Raw genomic sequence first — 21,091 nt, forward strand, 5'->3', positions numbered from 1 at the left:
AGTAATGCATCAGAAATTTGTTATGCAGGATATGTGCAACAACAGGGCACTTTAGAGAATCAAGACTGCCATGCTGCAAAAAGCTTGAAGATTTTTTTTCATTTTTTGCATTTTGGCATGTGTGCATATAAGGTATGTTCTAAGGTGTGTTAGAAGGTGTGTTCTTCTAAGGTATAAGATAGGTTCTACCCTACCAGTATATGAGTGCCAGATATTTCCTTTTTAATAGTTCTGTTCTAATGATCAACGTTTTTCCTGAGTCTGTGTCTAGGTACTTTTTAACAAATCTTTCTCATAACTAGATTTTTCTAGTCTTAATAGCGTTTAACATGACAGGCACTGCGTTTATATGTACTGCTACAGGAAGATTTAATGGTGACTCACATTCTTGTCCTTTTTTCCATTAAAAGTGAGGCTTCTGAGCCCTGTGATTTTAATAAAAATTTAAAAACTGTCTTTTATCTAAATGCTGTACATTCTGTACCTGGATTTACATTAACAGTTCACATTTTTACATGCCTAATATACTATTAACAGTGGGTCTGAAGTTTTACTTTTATTATTTCTAGCTACTATAACAATCCTAAAGATAGGAAGTCCTTTTCTAAAGATAAAAAAATAAATGAAAGGTTTAAATACTTCATATAAGGTTACAGGACTTCAGTTTTATGTGCAAATCGTATATTGATTCTCAAAATAGGGAGAACTTTAGTTAGTTATTTCAGGGGAAGTAAATTTTTATGACTGATCAATATCTCTCTTAAGAGGTTTACATTCAATCTTGCAGTTAATTTTGTCAAACAGATCTTTAAATTTTCCTTCAGAAAAGTTTGAGATTAATCTTAATGTTTAATTGCAATAGCATGTGGAACTTCTTTGAAAGAATATAATTTTGAAGGCATAAAGTCATTGGCTAATGAGCTTTGTCCATGAATAAGGCTAGAAACTCACATTTCCAAAAAAATTTTAAATAAGAACAGAAGACACTGAATAGTGTGAAACTTTGTAGTGGCCTAATGTTAAATACACTGACATTTTTAAGGAATGTTTATTTTTCAACTCATACTGTAATAAAAGAATGACATGCATTATGAAAATGTGTTTATATATGCAATATACATATCGTATATATAAAATATAGAATCAGCTTAATTCTTATCAAATGTACCTGCCTCCTTTATCAGGATATCACTTGTATTTCTTTTAATTTTCATCAAATACGTGTGTAGGTGCTATGATAGTTGTAAGACAAATTCAGGAGGAAACAATCTATAAGTGATTGAATATATTCAACTTTTATGACTTGCTTTAGTTAACTTAAAATGAAAAATGTGAATTGCCTTAGGGCAAACGCATAAATATAATTAATCAATAAGCATCTTATTAAAAGCTTATTATGTTTTCAGACGTGAGCAAAACTGAATGAGATGCAGAAGAAATATTGCATTAGGGTATTTCTGGTTGCTATAGATAAACACTAAATCTCAGTAGCTTTACACAATATAATTTTATTTCTTTCCCACATAATGCTATAAAGGGGTGCTTTTCATTGACAGTTTGTTCTTTTAGTTTAGAAACTCAGGCCTCTACTAAACATTTGCTCTTCAGTCTTTATTGTGTGGCTTCCAAGGCCACCTTATTCCTCTGCATCAAGCTGGAAGGGAAAAGGACCTTGAGAATCTTCTGTGGAAGAATCATTTTAGGTACATCCTTCTGCCTTCTCTTTTATATTCCACTGGGTAGAACTCAGCCATGAGAACACCAAGTAGATTAGCCTAGAACAGGGGAAGGGTGATCACTTAAAGCCCTCGGTAGTATTCCCTGACAATACGACATGTTCCTTCCTTCCTTCTCTACTAGATTGTGCCTATGATGAGAAATGGAAGACCCTTAATCTTGGAGCAAGACGATTGGAATGTGTTCACTTATTTTGCTAGTTTATATAAGCATAGGCAGGTAATTTAAACTTTATATGCATTATTTCCTTATCTGTAAAATGACAAACACTTTTCTAAATAATAATACATCCAAATCTAATATAGTCAGTGATTTTATATCTACTTTAAAGGCTTCTGTATGCTCCTCCAAACTTTATCTTCTTTTTCGGCACAGGGCTAGACTACATTTACCAACCTCCCTTGTAGTTAGGGAGACTGCATTTATCTTCAAATATAGTCACACTGGGTGTTAGAGCTTTAACATACGCCTTTTTGGGAGAGGGGGAACCATACAATCCATAGCAGTTATTAACATTTAAAAATAAGACATTTTTACATGAGAGTACAGATTTCTGACTTCTGTAGAAAACTACAGGATCTGAACACACTGAACTTTATTAATACATGATAAAAATGGTCTTAAGGGTGAGGTCACAGGTCCTTCCATGTGGACATGGTCTTTTCAGCTTACCACAGTTCCCACCTTATGATACTTGCTTGGATATGATAAGCATTTAATTTTGTAATCCCTGTATATAGAGAATCCTGAGAGTGCTCTAGAGTTCTGCTGTGTAAACCTATATATTTTGAATGTATTTCCCTTTCATCTGCTTGAGGAAGTTGGAGTTATTTTCTTATAGATGAGTTCATTGCAGGTAAGCTTCAATGAAGTGGCAACTTCTTTGTCCATGGGTAGTATTTACTCATAGCCTGGTAAATCACAAAAAACATCTTCAGGACAGAATTTAAGGGTGAGATAGGTATTTAGGTCCATGATCTACTGTCCAACTCTACCATAATTCTAAACATTTCTTTGTCTCTGGCATGCTAATTATTTTATGTTTCCCCTCAGCTACTTCTATATTCCATATTTAGATACATTTATTTACAGATTTCACATGGTTTTAGACAATAATACTTTTCTACTGAACACACAGACATATGTTGTTGTTTCAACAAGAGATTCAGAAGTAGGAATATGTTCTACATTACATTTTTGGAACATAGAATATACATTATAGCATTACAGGTCATTTAGGGGCTCAATCTGAAAATCATGTCATCTCCAGCTCTAGTATTTGACTCTTCCATTTCAATCTTCCACGTATTTCACTTTTTGGACATACTACTTTTGGAGACCCAGATCCTAGACACTGAATCCATGTACATTACCAACCACATCTTGGAAATTCTCAAGAATTAGGTGAAGGAGGCAGCTAACTAAGGTTATATACATAAAGTATGTAAGTATAACTAAGGTTATACACATAAAAAATGACTTGGGTAAAAGTCTTAGTATTTGGGAATAAATTTTTTAGCCACTCCAAAGATGATCTAACCAGATCACAGATTGGAATAGGATTCCAAGTTTTGTAGTATAGGCTGCATATGTCTACACTTTTGTACTCTTTGAACCTCAGCATCTTTTCGGGAACAAAATGGATAGGAGTATCTAGTTAATACAGTCAAGTAAGATACATATACATTACTTAGAAGAGTGCCTGGCACATAGCAAGAACTAATTATGTTTTATTAATTGGGGGGTAGAATATCCCAGCAGTTAAAATAATGGGTTTTGGAGTCAATTTAGTTTTCATTTGTACCCTGTATCCTCCACTTCTTAGTTATATGAATTAGGCAAACTATTAAAGTTGCAGTTTCTTTTTGTGCAGAAGGGTCAATAAAGTAACTCAAATAAAACATATTGTCAGGTTATATAAATGTGCAATAATACAAAACAATGTAAAAGATCTTAGTACAATGATTCAAATATAACAAGTATCCAGTGAAAAACAGGTAGATGTGTAAAATAGATGATTGTAGAATGTGAGTTCCAAACAACAAAGAATTTTTTTCTGGGAAGCCTCCAATAAATCAGTGGTCAGATTTTAAAAAGATTTGATGCTTGGTGAATGTATCTCTACACTGTGAGAAAATGAATAAAAATGCCTAATATAGAAAATCACATCATATTGTGCTATTTGAATCAATTAAGTTACATTAAATAAGATTTTTAAAGTATGTAGAATTTGTCTTGTGTAAAGCATCAATATGGTGTTTTAGGAACATTATCCAAGAGAAGAAAAAGCTGTTATAAATATTTTAGAATGTGTTGTTATTATTTACAATAAAAATGAAAAAGACTTTTTAAAAAAGCCTTCTCTTGAGGATTTTTGTGTTCATTGTCATGTGGCAACTATTGGCTAAGATGTTTGTCAGTGTTAAATTTGAAGTACGATAATTTTTTATACTTATTGAAATAAGCCCTCAAGATGAATGTTTAGCATTTTTTAAAAAATTGACAAATATTTCATGGTGTTGTCAATTTAAAATTGAATGTGGATTTTCCAGAAACAAATATCATTACCTAACATTTAATGACAATTTGCTATTCTCTGGATCTTGCTTATTGGCATTTTTGGTATTTGCCATAGATCAAGCTGTAGCTGCATATAAGAGTCATCCTGAGGAATATATTTAAAAAAGAGAAACCCACCCAGGGCTCTACTGTTGGAGTTTATGATTATCAATAAATGGATCAGAAATTTTTACTTACAAAAAGCATCTTAGGTAATTTCAGTGATCTGAATTTGGAAAATGCTGATCTTTTGTTGTAACACATCTTTACTCTAGACCTAAAAAATACTGCATAAGATTTTAATACAAGATGGCAAAGTTTCAGATAAATATTCTCTCTAGTAATGTAGATGTAAACTATTTTAAATAATTTTAGGGGAATTTTAATTCTGTAGTACATTATATAAAACTTTAATCAATTATAGAAATATGAGTTTTAAAAAGACAACTTCAAAAATTAAATTTGTGACATTGATATTATCATGTATTATCATACATTTTGTATTTCTTAAAATGTTTCTCACTGAGATTTGGATATTTTTAAGGCACAAAATATTGATATTTTATATTTTTGTTAGTTACTTCTTAGACTAAATATTCAGTATAGAATTGATATGTATATATTAAGTTAAAAATCTTTATCTTGGAAGCTGTTATCCTACGACACTTACAATTTAATTTCTGTCTTCTTTTTAAGCCGGAGTATAAGCAATACCTTATCAACTCACAATACATTTATGAAGCAATATCCTAAAGTATTCCTGCACCGAAAAACCAGACTTCCTAAACTTTTCAAACAGGAGGAACAAAGGTAATGATACCTTCTTTTGAAAGCAAGGTTGATGAGTGTGTATGAGTGTGCTTGTGCTCACATAAGTGGAACTCAATACTGAAAATATTTGACCAGTTTCCAGCCCTCTACACTAGGGAGCAGCCAAGGAAACAGAAATTAGTTTGTAAGGGTAAATTCATTTTTTGTTCAGCAAAAATATGTGTCCACTGCTAAGGATCATATTTATTTAAACTTTTTGTCAAAGAATTGTTACCTTTTACTAATGAATAGCAGTTTTTATGAAAGGGATTAAAATATTCTACAAAGTTTCATGAGAAACTTCCCAACGGAAAGGATTAGAGTGTTTGTGGGTGGAGGATATTCGGAGGTGTGTCGTGTATCAAGGTATAAATGACAAAGTCGTGGGGCACTAAAAGGCATTTGTGAAGCCTTTTTTACTTGGCTCCTGCTTCTAGGTGGACCTGTATTTAGATGTGCTTTATGTATTTTTAAAGTCAAACAATGAGATTACTTAAGGGTGTTGCAGAATGTGTAACTGCCCTCTCAGTAAAGGATGAAGATGGATTGCCAGATCACATTGTGATGCAGCTCCTCTCAAATTGTCCCTGGGACCAGTGGAACTGTAAGGTTCTTATATCAGTGCAGTACCTAGAAAGGCATTCTCACTTCTCTTTGTTGTTCCTTAAGTATCTTACAGTGGATATGGAAACCTCCTACCCCATACTATTGAAGTAGAGTTGACCTCTTCACATCCTTGGCTACCCCACTGCCGTACTCCCTAATAACTTGTATTGCTGTATCTGTAAGACTGTATTTTGCTTGTGTGTTTACTAGTCAGTATTTTTATTTCTGATATTTAACAGAGGGACTGACCCATAATTGTGAGTAGTAGATGTGTGTTGCCCCATGGGCAAACTGCTTACTGGCTGTGTAAGGGAGTTGATCAAGATTATGTTTTCATTTATTTATATCAACAATACAAATGTAAAAATTCAAACAAAATTATTGTAACAAATATGTTTCCAGGGGTTGGAAGATATCAGCATGAGAGACATAGATCTATTTCATTATCCCATACCTTTCTTTTCTTTATAGCCATAGGGCAGTATTATGTGAAACATATCATATTAGTTGACTGGGAAAAATCTCTGGGAGATGGAGTTGCTCTGCCTTTTCAAGAACAATTCTGTTAAATTAATAAAATCTTATAAAAACAGAAATTCAAATATAACTTTTTCCAACACTGTATCTGTCATGTAGATCAAACTACATCCCTAGATAGTAAGGCTGCCTGGAATGATCATACAATGCTTATACTGTGATTTATCAAATTAACATCACTCTAGAAATATCTAATAAAAATATTTTGTACTTTTTGATTCCAAATATACTCAATTTCTATTCTAATCTTGTTGACTAGAAAGAGACCTGTAAATGTAGCTCTGTCTATAGAATAAGGGACCAAGAGCCTTTATAGATAGCTGATATGTTCATCTTGCCCCCATATTTATTCATTAATCTACCAGCAGTGGTCTGCTTCTTTAGTTAAAACATTAAATTTAGAAAGGACTACAGGGAGGCACCCAGTGGCTGTCAACATACTTGGTAATGAAATACCATCTTTATATTTTTAAGAAAAGGGACAGACCCCAAATGTGTTTTAACAGTAAAACTGTGGTTTAAATGTGAAAATAGAGTGGACTGCCAAATACACAAGAACTAGGAAGTTACAGTATACTAATTAAGATTTGTTTAAGTGTCTGAAAAGCCAATAAAATTAGCTTAAGAATCAAGGGGAATTTTAAGAATCACACTTTAGAAATGTTTTGCTGTAAAGCTAACTTCACCATTAAATGATGACATTGGGACTCAGTTTTCTCTGTATCTCTGCCTCCTCTTTGCTGGGTTGGTTTCATCTTCACATATCATGTAATAGGTCTAGGAAGACCACATTGATTTATTTTATTATTCAGGTGAGAACAGAGGTGTTCTGAAACAGGCCCAGCAGGAGATTCATTGAAACCTCTAATTAAATTATATCATATCCCTAGATTGTCACTGTGCTGAATTTGCCAATCTTGAATTGCATGTCCACCTGAAGAGTGGGGAATATTGTTGACACTATATGAAGCACATGGGATAAGATTAGAAGAGAGAAAGTGGAAGCTCAGGAGAAAATTAGGGGCTGGGCATGGTGGCTCACACTTGTAATCCCAGCACTTTGGTAGGCCAAGGCAGGCAGATCACCTGAGGTTGGGAGTTCGAGACCATCCTGGCCAACGTGGTCAAACCCTGCCTCTACTAAAATACAAAAAATTAGCCAGGCATAGTGGCACATACCTGTAATCCCAGTTACTTGGGAGGCTGAAGCAGGGGAATCGCTTGAACCTGGGAGGAGGAGGTTGCAGTGAGCCAAGATTGTACCACCGCACTCCAGCCTGGAGACAGAGCATGACTTTATTAAAAAAACAAACAAAAAACCCCAAAAAACAAAACAAAATGAAACAAAACCACAACTTAAATTGAATTAAATAGAATCTCCTAAAATATATTAAGAAAATTGTGAATTTTCTTCTTAGCTTAGTATACATGGGTCCCTCATTCAATGTGATATATCTATAGATACCCTGATGATGGAAACTGAGCTTAGGTAAATCCAAGAATCTTTTAAAGGAATAAAACTGATGAGGAAACTTGCAAGTTAGCAGACACTAAATACCTACACTGTTAACATTTACACTACTATAATTATTCATCAACAATATTTACCTATTATCATTGTCATATTTAACACTATAATTCATTTAACACAAATATTATGTGGTAGCTACAATAGCAAATAAGGTACCTGCCTGGCTGTGGGTAGCTGGTGATGCCAGGTCATTTAGTAAATATTGAAGGAAGACAGCCATGTTCAAGGAGATCAGGAGAAATGCTACATAGAAACGTTAAGTCCATATGGAGCAAGGCACACAAATGAAAAGAAGCAGAAGACCTGGCTGAGACATTGAGAAACAATTCTATTTGAACAAAACTTGAAGAATAGGATAAGAAGAGGAAGTACTGCTATTTTATTCATGGATTGATAAGAAGGTAAATTTTTGGCATATTCACATATGTAGGAAATCAAATAGAGAGGAAGCTGTGTTGTTTTAAAAAGAACACTCGGTTCTGACCCAAAAGACTTGGTTTTGTGTGTTTGTTTCACTCAATAGCAGAAACATGACTTTTAAGAAAGAAGTCTGTTAACTCACACTCAGTTTTCACTCAGAAAAGGAGGACAGACCATATTGATCCCCTACTTCAGAGTTATGCATTGAAAACACTTTTAAATTGTACTCGTTTTCATTATTATCATGCACTATTGATGGCAGTGATGTTTTATGTACATTATACCATCTGTCAAGAAATTGACCATTTTTCAAATAGATTAAACAACAGCAACAAAAAGATGGAAACTTCACCTTATATGAAGTACCAGTATGTTTAAAGGGGGCTGTGAAATGAAATGATTTCCATATTCCAATGGCTAGATGAAATGAACAATGTTGTGATTATCATCCTAAGAATTCTATTTTTTTTTTTTTGAGAGGGAGTCTTGCACTGTTGCCCAGGCAGGAGTGCAGTGGCCGGATCTCGGCTCACTGCAACCTCTGCTTCCTAGGTTCAAGTAATTCTCCAGCCTCAGCCTCCCAGGACTACAGGCTCCCACCACCAGCTCCCACCACCATGCCCAGCTAATTTGTATTTTTAGTAGAGACGAGATTTCACCATGCTGGCCAGGACCATCTGGATCTCCTTGACCTTGTGATCCGCCCACCTTGGCCTCTCAAAGTGCTGGGATTACAGGCATGAGCCACCGCACAGGGCCAATAATTCTTTTTGATGATACTGTACAATAATTGACTTACCTTTTCCCAATAAACATAATGGTCATCTTTTTTAAACAATAACAACAACAAAATGTGATTGCCATTTTGAGCCATCTTTACTCATTATAGAAATATGGAGCATAATCTCAGATTTACATCTATATCTTATATTTAGAATATATAATTATAAATGTACTAATTTTAAAAAAATGCTAGGGAGTCCTTTTGCTTTCAACCTATTCTATGCTTATTTTAGAACTTTCTTTTTCACAAAAATTATAACTTTACTGTTTTGATATTTTCATTTACTTTTTAATGACAGTCTTGGAAGTATTGTAAAGCTAGATGGTTTCCTGAGAACAGTGCCGTTAAAGTGAATTTGGTAAATAGTTTACATTTTTTAAATGTAACTGTAACTTTCTACACTTGAAAAATTCCTAAATAAATATTGCAGTGATTTTTACCCAGAATATGTAAACTACAGCTCAATCTGTTTGCCTTTGAACATTTACTCAAATTTATAGTCTCCAAACTTTATTCTCAGTACTATGATGAGAAATATTTTTAAAATCTGAGAACCCTAGCTTAAGATAGAAAGTCATGATGTTTGTGATTTAAATACATAGAAGAGAAACATTCTGGCGTCAAGAAATCTTCTGATTTTGTGTTAAATTGGACAGTATAACCACCCTTTTCTATATTGACATTCAATTCTTTCTTTTATTAATTAATCCAATTATTTACCAAGTAGCTATTATATAGCAGGCACTGTGCTAGTGTAGAGTAAGATGAATATGGTCCTTGCTCCTCTAGAGTTTATGAGTCAGATCTTCTCAAGGGAGATAGCCTTAAGCAATAATCCTGCTAATAATTATTTAAGCACAATTTATCTTCATGAATTCATCTTTCAGTTTTTAGATTAGATCATGAATTAGTCCAGCCTTTTAATTGTAATAGAAATTGGACTCAAAGGAACATAAGTTCCTTTGAGGAACATTTAAAAAAGTTGCGTATTGATTCACCTAACCTACTGGAGGATGGGAAAAGCCAGCCTTAGAGAAAAGGGTTACAAGATCTGGAGTGCTTGTCAAACCTCTACTTCTCATCCCTGCTCATATTTGTAGATTATCCCAATTCTCTCTTGGTGATTGTGACCTTTCTCCATGTGGCGGGGAATATCGTTACCAGGAGCTTTGAACTTGTAACACCTCTAACACTGGAGAGAAAAAGGAATTTTTTTCAGCCAGAATAATCCTGAAAAAGGATTGAGATTGGCTGCCCAGTGGCATAGAACCTGTTAGCAAAAGAAATGGGGGAGGGGGAGCATCCTGCACAAAGAAGATAGCCACTGTAAACAATGAATGCTTTCCTAGGTGTAAGATACATTAATACATAAAGTCACAGTGATTTAAAAAATTGCTACATTGTTTACTTCAATAAATTTAATATCTACCCTTTAAGCAATAAGAAAAGACATAGATTTTTAATCAATGTGTGTTTAGGTCAGTTTATGTCAGGAGTGAAAAAGAAATGAAGTGGTCTCATTGTCTGGGGTAATACCCAAGGTTTGTTGTTCCACGGCCACGGAAAACTAGGACGTGGACACAAGAGAGTGAGATTAAGAGCAGAGGTTTAACAGACAAAAGAAAGGGAAAAGTTCTCTCCTGCAGAGAGAAGGGGTCTCAAGTGGGTCTTCTGGTCCCCAGTAATGTGCAGGGGGTTTTATAGATGAGCTTGAGGAGGTGGTGTTTGATTTACATAGGCCACAAAAAATTGGTCAGACCAGGTATGCCATTTGCATAGCGTAAAGAACTGGTTAGGATTAGGTGTGTTGTTTGCATAGCCCGCGAAGAATCTGGCTACCTCACCCTAATCTTTTATTATGCAGAAGGGTTCTCTACTTCACCATGTTGCCTGCTTTTCTACTGTACATGTGGTGACAAAGAAAAGGGAAGATGGAGCCTCCATGTTGAACATACCTGGTTTCCAGGTAGCCCTTTTCTATTGGCACAGCTGTTGGCATTCACCTTGCAAGCTTTTAGCTTGCTTATCTATGTTTGCAGCTGGATTTTTCAGGCTGCTCTTTGTTAGAAAAGAAATTATTTGGGGGCCGCTTTTTGTTAAAAGGAAGCCTTGCCGAGGACTCCTTCACCCTCACTATCTGCCTAAATAATTTATTTTTAGCTCCTATATCAAAAGTTTAAGGAAACGTTTGTAATTGAGTAAACAAATAATAAGCATCCAAAGCATTATGGAAACCTTTGTTAAAAATATATTTATTCAAAATGTGACTTTTTATTAATACATAATAGATGTATGCATTTTTGGATATGTGATATTTTGATAAATTTATATTATGTATAATAATCAAATCATGGTAGTTGAAATATTTATTATCTTAAACATTGATCTATGCTGGGAACATTTGAATTATTCTCTACTAGCTATTTTGAAATATACAATAGATTGTTTACTGTAGTAACAAAGAAAGAAGTGACATTATCCTTGTTCATAAATGACATGAGCTTATATTTAGAAAACCTTAAAGATTCCACCAGAAACTGTTAGAAATGATAAAAAAATTCAGTAAAATTGCAGGATACAAGAGCAACATAAAAATCAGTAGCATTTATATAAGCCAACAGCAAACAATCTGAAAAAGAAATCAAGAAAGCAATCCCATTTACAATAGACACAAAAATTGTAAAATACCTAGGAAAAAAATTTAACCAAAGAACTTAAGGGTCTCTACAAGGAAAACTATAAATTTTAATGCTGATGAAAAAAATTAAAGAGGACACAAAAAAGTAAGAAGATATTCCATGCCCCAGACTGGAAGAATAATATTATTAAAATGTCAATATTACGCAAAATGTGACATTTTTACGGGGGTGGAAATTGAAGTATTTACAAAGAAGGCTGCTTACTTGTTATAATTTTGTTTGACTTTTATAAAAATGTTACCAGATTTTGACCATTTTAGTTCCAGAAGGGGTTAGTCAGCACTAAAATATCAAAACAATTTTTAAAAATTCTGATTAAGTTCAACAATTATAGTATTTGTATTAGATTGGTAGATATTAAGCAAAATGTTTATCAATGAGGGGTACATTTTTCTAGAAGGTGTAAACCAGAAATAGTGTGGCAGAAGCTAAGGGGAAACCAATGATGTATTTGAATTATTAGCTATAATACTTCTTCCAATATGCAGTCATGCACTGCATGCATTTCAGTCAACAATGGATCACATATACCATGGTGGTCCCATAAAATTAAAATGGGACTGAAAAATTACCTATCACTCAGGGACTTCATAGCTGCCTGTAATGTCATACTTTAACATATTACTTATGTTTTTATGATGATGTTGATGTAAACATATCTATTGTGCTGCCAGTTATAGAAAAACATAGCACATACAATTATGTATAGTACATAATACTTGATAATGATGATAAATGACTATGTTATTGATTATGTATTTACTATAAGTTTTATTGTGATTTTAGAGTGTATTTATTCTATTTATATATAAAATAAGGTTAATTGTAAAACAACCTCAGGCAGTCCCTTCAGGAGGGATTCCAGAAGAAGGCATTTTTATCATAGGAAATGACAGCTCTGTGTGTGTTATTGTCCCTGAAGACCTTCCAGGGGGACAAGATATGGGTGTGGAAGACAGTGATATCGATGATCCTGACCCTATATAGGCCTAGGCTAATGTTTGTAATTGTATATTTGTAACAAAAAAAAAAGTTTAAAAAGTAAAAATAAAAATAAAAAATTGTAAAAATAGAAAAATGCTATAGGATAAAGATAGAAACAAAGAGCGTATTTTTGTATAGCTGTACAATGTGTTTGTGTTTTAAGCTTAGTGTTATTGCAAGAGTAAAGACATTAAAAACAATGAAAAATCTTATAAAATCAAAATGTTACCATAATCAAAGGGTAATTTATTATTGAAGAAAGAAAAATATTTTACAAGTAAATCTAGTGTAGCCTAAGTATACAGTGTGTATAAAGTCTATATGTATGTACAATAATGTCCTACTCACTCACTGACTCACCCAAAGCAACTTCCAGTCCTGCAGGCTCCATTCAAGGGAAGTGCCCTCTACAGGTATACCATTTTACATCTTTAATCCTGTATTTTAATTTAACTCTACCTTTTTTGTGTTTAGATATGCTTAGATACATAAATACTTACCATTGTATTACAATTGCTTATAATATTTGGTACAGTAACATGCTGTACAGGTTTGTAGCCTAGAAGTCATAGGCTATACCATATTAGCTTTGGTGTGTAGCAGGATATACCATTTATGTTTCGTTAAGCATACTCTATGGTGTTTACCCAATGACAGAATTTCCAAATGATGTATTTCTCAGAAAGTATCTCTATCATTAATCAACATATGACTGTATTCAGATTACTCAGTTAATCAAAATGAAAGTTGGTTAATTTTGAAGAAAATGTTAAACTAAAAGTCAGATGTATAATATTAAGTGAAGAAGTTTCTTCTTGTAAAGAGTTCAAATGAATAAAAATGAAAAAAAAACTTGGGTGGTATCTACCTAATCTACACTTTCCTTAAACTATATACTTCACAAAATCAATATTATTTTATCTAAAGTGCACTCTCAGAAAAAGGAGTGTTATGCCCAGACCGTTTATTCCCCGAAGAAGACCACCAGAGTCCAGAGTCAAAGCTAAGCAGCAAGGATCTTTATTACAGGTTCGAACCTGGAACTCTCCCTCGCTTGTGAAACGAGATGGGCAGGAGAGCTCCCCCACTGAGCTCCGAGCAGTGTTACATAGTCTAAGAAATAAGAAAAGTGGGCATAGAGTTATTATACAAATCAGATATATGATTGNGAGGGGGAGCGGGGGGGGGGGGGGGGGGGGGGGGGGGGGGGGTACACATCTATCTTTGTGTCCTTTCAGGAGCAGAATAGTTGATTCATATGAATTGAATGCTTGAGCAAATGTATCAAATGGAATAGTAAAGAAGAAAGATGCTTAACTCAAAATGGCACATGTCTAGTATAGAAAAAAGATTATAATTATAGCCGTCCAATGGGTTCTTCTTGCCTGTTGCCCAGATAGAGCTGATTTATTAAGGCAGGGAAATTGCAGTAGAGAGTTTAATTCATGCAGAGCCACCTGAACAGGGAACCAGAATTTTATTATTACTCAAATCAGTTTCTCAGAGAATTTGGGGGCTAGGGTTTCTCAGAGGTAGTTTGGGGGAAGGGTTATGGGTAGTTAGGAAATGAGTTCTTGCTACTTATTAATTGTGGATGCAACCATAGGAATGTGGGAAATGGTCCTCCTGCGTGCTGAATGGCTTCTGGGTGGGGCCATAGGAGCAGTTGGTGGGTCCTGGTAGAGCCATAGTGTTATTAGACATGCAAAAAACCTGAAAAGACATATCAAAAAGCCAATTTGAGATTCTACAATAGTGATGTTAACCTTCAGGTATAATTGGAGAAGTTGCATGTCTTGTGACCTCCAGCATAATGGCTGGCAATTGTTTATGTCTACACCTTAGCTGAATTCAGGCTCCTCTATCCTCCTAGGCTTGTGGTCTTCCATTAGCTTTACAAATGCAGTTGAGTTTTGGGGGAGGGCTATTATCATTTAAACTATAAGCTAAATATCTCCCAAAGGTAGCTTGTCCCATGCCCAGGGACAATTAAGGGCAACTTGAAGGCCAAAGGCAAGATGAGGGTTGGCCAGATCAAACCTCCTTCATTGCCATAAATTTCTCACTGTTATAATTTTTGCAATGGTGGTTTCATAATGATATATTCATATACAATTAACTTTCCAGACAAGATGTATAAGAACTCTTTGGAAATTCAGATGAGTGGAATCCAGCTAATAATTAAGAGTGCATTGGAGTGAATGTGCATTGCCTTGACATATAGTGTCTATTTTGCCACTCAGTAACTATATGACTTTGGAGAAGTCAGTCTATCTGGACATTAGTTAGCTTATATCTAAAATAAAATGCTCAGGTAGATGACAGTCAGTTCTCCTTTTAGCTCTATTAATCTAAGGTTCCATTTTCTAGTTGATGTTACAGATACTGTAGGGAGATAAATATATATAATGAAGATAATATTTTTGTATTAACTTTTGATATATATTCCCTTATGACTGTTTCCTTCCTTGTATCCCATGTGCCATAGAGAATAGAGTAGGAAAAATATTACTTTAAGTAAGAGGAAGATATAAAATGGAGGTGTTACTGGTGGCAAATCTGTCTGGGTCTGCAGCAACCTCAATGCTTGTCTCCTCAGGAGAGAGAATTTAACTAAGGGGCATAAGGCAGAAGGAGAAACTGAGGCAAGTTTTAGAGCGGGAGTGAAAGTTTATTAAAAAGTTTCAGAGCAGGAATGAAAAGACAGAAAGTACACCTAGAAGAGGGCCAAGTGGGCAACAGGAGAGATCAAGTGTGCTGTTTGACCTTTGACTTGGAGTTTTATACGCTGGCATACTTCTGGGGTCCTGCATTCCTTCTCCCCTGGTTCTTCCCTTGGGGTGGGCTGTCTGCATCCACAGTGGCCTGCTGACACTTGGGAGGTGAGCATGCACAGTGTGTTTACTAGAGTTGTATGCATGCTCACTTGAGGCTTCCCTTACCAGTTGAATGTCCCTAGAAAGTCATATACCTGTTAAACTCTGCCATTTTACCTCATAATATGTACGTGTAAGTCCACTTCACTCAATTACTGGAATCTTATTAGAAAACTGCTGATTACTAGTTTCAGGTGTTTTCTGTCTTTTGGGAGCCTGCCTTTCTCTGGTGCTGGCTGCGACCATTATTATTATTATTATTTTTTAAATGGAATCTCACTCTGTCACCCAAGCTGGAGTGCAGTGGTGCAAACTTGGCTCAGTGCAACCTCTGCCTCCTGAGTTCAAGCCATTCTCCTGCCTCATCCTCCTGAGTAGCTGGGATTACAGGCACCCACCACCATGCCCAGCTAACTTTATTTATTTATTTATTTAGAGACAAGATCTCACTCTGTCACCCAGGCTGGAGTGCAGTGGCACGATCTTGGCTCACTGCACCCTCCACCTCCTGGGTTCTAGCGATTCTCATGCCCCAGCCTCTCAAGTAGCTGGGACTACAGGCATGCACCACCATGCCCAGATGATTGTTTTTGTATTTTTAGTAGAGACAGGGTTTCACCATGTTGGCAAGACTGGTCTTGAACTCCTGACCTTAAGTGGTCCACCTGTCTCGGCCTCCCAAAGTGCTGGGATTACAGGTGTGAGCCACCATGCCCAGGCCCAATTACAATTTTAGGGAGATAGTTAACAACTGCCTATCACCTCATGGTTATCTGACATTCTTGGGTTGGGGAGAGTCTCCTGCCCTGTTCATGCCTTACTAGCTACCTACTGCAACAGAGGCATATGAGAAAGAGGAGAGCTATAGAGATAAAGTGAGATAAACTAAACAACTGCTTATCTTTATCCACTCCCGTCCTTGGTATGAATCTCACAGTCAGGAGTGTAGAATATCTAGATAGTTGGGCCAGAGGTGGTGGCTCATGCCTGTAATCCCAGCACTTTGGGAGGCCGAGGCAGGCAGATCACGAGGTCAAGAGACCAAGACCAGCCTGGCCAACATGGTGAAACCCCGTCTCTATTAAAAAAATATAAAAATTAGCTGGGCGTGGTGGCACGCACCTGTAGTCCCAGCTACTCAGGAAGTTGATGCAGGAGGATCTTTTGAACCTGGGAGGTGGAGGTTGCAGTGAGCCAAGATCGTGCCACCGTACTTCAACCTGGTGACAGAGCGAGACTCTGTTTCAAAAAAGAAAAGAAAACAAGAAAGACTATCTAGATAGTTATTGAGGAAGCTGTATCTTCTAGGACAATGATAATCAACTTGAACTACACATTAATATCACCTTAAGAGTTTTGAAAAATACTAATGCCAGATATGTCCACTGACATTATGTAAATTGGAGTCCCTGGCTTCAGGCTAGGACCTTAGTAATTAAAAAATAACTTGTAGTTGATTCTTGAAAATTACTGCTGTACAGGAAGACCTAAATTGGGCTCAACAGAACATTCAACAGGAAGAGAGAATAGTACAGAACTGGTGGAGACAGATGTCTTGTGATCTACCTCAAGTTAGTGCCATTAGATCCCCTTGGTCTGTGTCTAGCATGTAGGGAGGGGGTCCAGAATTTCCCATGAACACTGGTAAGAGTAGAATGACTTGCCAGTAGGACTGATGGGTGGTAGGACTCTGGGAAGGGGAAAACCAAGCTGCTGAGTCAGGAATCTGATGACACGAGGGGAAGATAGTTAAGAGTGGATGCAGAAGCAGAAAAAGCCAGTCATTCCTAAGTGGATACCAATCCAGAGCCAACCTGCCGGCCACTCTGCAACAGAAACATGATGATGATCAGCTGATAGCTTCCTCTCCCCAACCAGAATCGTGTAAGCAATCCAACCCACCCCCCAACACACACCCAAATCAAGTCCAGAAAAAAATATGAAATTGACAGAAAATTGTTAAAACAGCCTTATTTACCTGACAGAAACAAAGTTCTTCTAATTATACTTCTTCAAATTAATGAGACTGAGATACCATAAAGTGGTATTGGAGGAAGAGGGTTTGTCAGCTCATGAGAAAGGTTTAGATTCTTTATAGAAAATAAATTATTTTCTTTGTACATCTTAGCATTTAAGTAAATTTTCAATACCACTAATCTATTTAGCTATTAAAATACTTATTTAAACTATATCCATATAAAGGGGAATCAGAATAAAATGCCTTTTAAATATGAGAAGCTGCAGAGGATCCTGTCTCTTTAAAACATGCAATCCTAATTACTCACCTCTCAGGATATATGATGGTTGTAGCATATTCAGCATGGACTCTGTCATGACTTAAAAAAAAATTATTTGTAAACATGCTTTCTTAAAGAGGCATCATACACTCTTCTTTTAGTGAATGGAAGTGTCTGACAGAAAAACACCTGTGTAAGTAAACCTTTAGAATATGTTATTAGAACATGTTTCTTTCCTCACTGGTTCATATTACACAGGTTTACATATGCTGCTACAAAAGGTAAGTATAAGCGTGCTGATATGATTTGGTTCTGTCCCCACCCAAATCTCATCTTGAATTGTAGCTCCCACAATTCCCATGTGTTGGGGGGAGGACCTGGTGGGAGATTATTGAATCATGGGAGCCATTTCCCCCATACTGTTCTCATGGTAATGAATAAGTCTCATGAGATCTGATGGTTTTATAAGGGGTTTCCCCTTTTGCTTGGCTCTAATTCTCTCTTGTGTGCTGCCACATAAGACAAGACTTTTGCCTTCTGCCATGATTGTGAGGCCTCCCCAGGCACATGGAACTGTGAGTCCATCAAATCTCTTCTTACTTATAAATTACTCAGTCTTGGGTATATCTTTATCAGCAGTGTGAAAACGAACTATTAGACATGTTTTCTTTCTTTAAAAAAAAAAAAAAAGATTTAGGGAGTAAAAGTGCAATTTTGTGTAGTCATAACCCAATTAGTGTACATTGTACCTATTAAGTAGTTTCTTTATCCTAGCCCCAACGTTCTGAGTCTCCAGTGACTATTATTTCACTCTATGTTCATGCAAAGACATTATTTAGCTTCCACTTGCAGGAAATGTGGTATGTGATTTTCTGTTTCTGAAAATATCATGTTTTTTTTTTTTTTTTAAAAAAAAGAGAAAGGCAATTGGAACTTTAATTATGCCCCTATAAAATGAAATGTCATGAATCAACAAGACTGAAAAATAAACAATCCTCTCAGGCCCTCAGCAGTTAACCCTAACTGTAGAAGACAAAACAATGTAAACAAAGAAATACACATAGGATTCATTCACATTGGGATCCAGAAATATATATTGTGGATGATAGTGGCATACACACTCCTTATGGTGTTAAAAGGAAATCTTTAGACAAATTAAATATGTAACAGTTTATCTGAGCAAAGAATGATTCATGAATCAGGCAGTACTCAAAACTAGAAGAGGTTTGGAGAACTCCAACCAGCCACGTGAGCAGTGAGTTCTTATAGGCCAAACAAGGGAGCAAAGTATAGAAATTATGTGACTGACCAGTAAGGTATCTGCCTTATTTGCAAATGGTGTGATAAAACATCTGCCTTATTTGAGCAGGATTCAATCAGTTGACTACCTGTGATTGGCTGAAGCTTAGCTGTTTGTGATTGGCTAAAATCTGGCTATTTGTTACAAAACATATACTCCTGAGTTGGGTTTCTGTTTGTTTACATACTAAGTTAAGTTGTGGTTTGTTGATTAGGAACTCAAAGTACTGAGACAGCCTCAGGCTAGTGGCCTCCTGCTTGTTTAATTTAACAATGGGAATTTATTATTAAAAGGTAATTATGAACTATTTACAGAGGTAGAATTACTAGGCAGTGAATGACAGAAAGCTGACTTTGCTGTCAAAGTGACTTTCAATAAACTTCAGATTAGTGTTTTTCAAACTTTAATATGTGCACAGATCTCTTGGGGAGGTTATTAAAATGCAGATTCCAATTCGGAGGGTCTTGAGTGTGGCCTGAGATTCTGTGTTTCTAACAAGCTGCCAGTTGATGCTAATGCTGCTAGTTCATGGACCACAATTTGAACAGCAAGCTTACTATTTCATGTGTTTCTTCTTCTTTGAGAAAGTGAAAAAAAAAAAAAAAAAAATCCCTAAACTGTAACTTTTCTATTGGGAAAAGTTTCTACTGGGAGAATTTAGCCCACATTTTAAAACATGAATTCATTCATCTAGGGGCTTATTTCAATTAGATAAACTACAAAGCTGTGTATGGTCTTTGGTCATAATATACTTGATTTATTAAATTTAGCAACCAACCGCATGTTGCACTTAATGTGCACAGCATACCTGTTTGGAATTTTTTTGGTGTATTTTAATTTAGGATCTTTTAATGAAGTCCAACCAGTATCTATTATCTTAAAAAGTTCCATTTTAATTAGGTACTAAATCAGATAAGAAAAAGAGAGAAAGAGGTAGCTTGCTAAGTTTAGGAGTTGCCAGACTTATAACTTATCCAGGTAATGGTAGTATTTTGTAAAATCATTTTCTCTTAGTTTGTGTTATGTAACTTACAGTAATTTAGAAGGCAGCTATGGCCTCCACTATACCACCAACATACAACTTAATAATTTGAACAGGGGAGAGCAAAATAATTTTCGTTGGCACTTGCCCCAGGACTCCACTGGACACTCTCTAATGTGCCAAAGGCAGCCTGGCCCAAGGAGGTCTGTTGGGAATGTTTCTCATGGACTCAGAATGTTTCTCATAGTCAGTATGCTCAGTCAGCCAAATTGCCAGTCACACCAAAAGCTGTCAAAGTACGTTTTATGCAAAGAATTGATATGTAAGTTTGAATTTTAGATTCTAAAGAGGCTACGATATCCCAGCTGCTTGAATTAAAGAATTTTACTGAGAATTTTACTTCTAAATCTAAAAGCAGTAAACATGTAGCTTTAATCTGGGTTAAAATGATGAAGAGCTTCTCTGTAATACTCATTTTTTTTTCCCAAACACATTTTAAGACAATCATTGGTATAGTGTGTGCATAGTCTAGATGGATTATAAATTCTCTCTAAATGTGTGAGAGCAGAAAATGTTCAAAAGTAAAGATGAATATTTGGAGATGAAGCAACTGAAAACCTAGAGCAAATGGATTCTGATAGACTTAAAAAAAAGGTCTCTGCAAAATTGCATTTTGAACTTGTGAGTTCCTTTTGAGTTTTTGAGATTTTGGACTTAATTTCTTTCTCTAGCATAGCTGAAATTACCCATATGGTACAGCTACGTCTAAGTGTACTAATTGCATGCTAGTGTGGATCTGGCCTCAGGTTAAATAATAAATGTTTGAACCATAGGCTATTTGAAAATATGTATTTAACATTAGAATAAATGAAATTATTCTTGTTACGACTATAAAACCCATATTTTCTCTGAATTCCAAAATCTGTTGAATGAGGTACTCTTGTTTTTTTTTTTAAGCCAGTCCTATAGTTATTCTGTTGTACCAATTTATTATAAAAATAAAAATAAAACTTATACTATCTGAAAATA

At 35.5% G+C, this 21,091-nt stretch overlaps 1 protein-coding gene across 2 annotated transcripts in view; it reads left to right on the forward strand.

Annotated features, from left to right (window-relative positions):
- The window catches only part of CNBD1 (cyclic nucleotide binding domain containing 1), a 585,185-nt gene that overhangs the window by 31,643 nt on the left and 532,451 nt on the right, over positions 1 to 21,091 (forward strand). For both annotated transcript variants that reach the window (XM_025394780.1, XM_025394781.1), the window contains exon 3: positions 4,993 to 5,106. In XM_025394780.1, coding sequence (XP_025250565.1) covers positions 4,993 to 5,106 — 114 coding nt within the window. The remainder of the gene's footprint in view (positions 1 to 4,992; positions 5,107 to 21,091) is intronic.

Source organism: Theropithecus gelada, chromosome 8, assembly GCF_003255815.1.
Source record: "Theropithecus gelada isolate Dixy chromosome 8, Tgel_1.0, whole genome shotgun sequence".
NCBI lineage: Eukaryota > Metazoa > Chordata > Mammalia > Primates > Cercopithecidae > Theropithecus > Theropithecus gelada.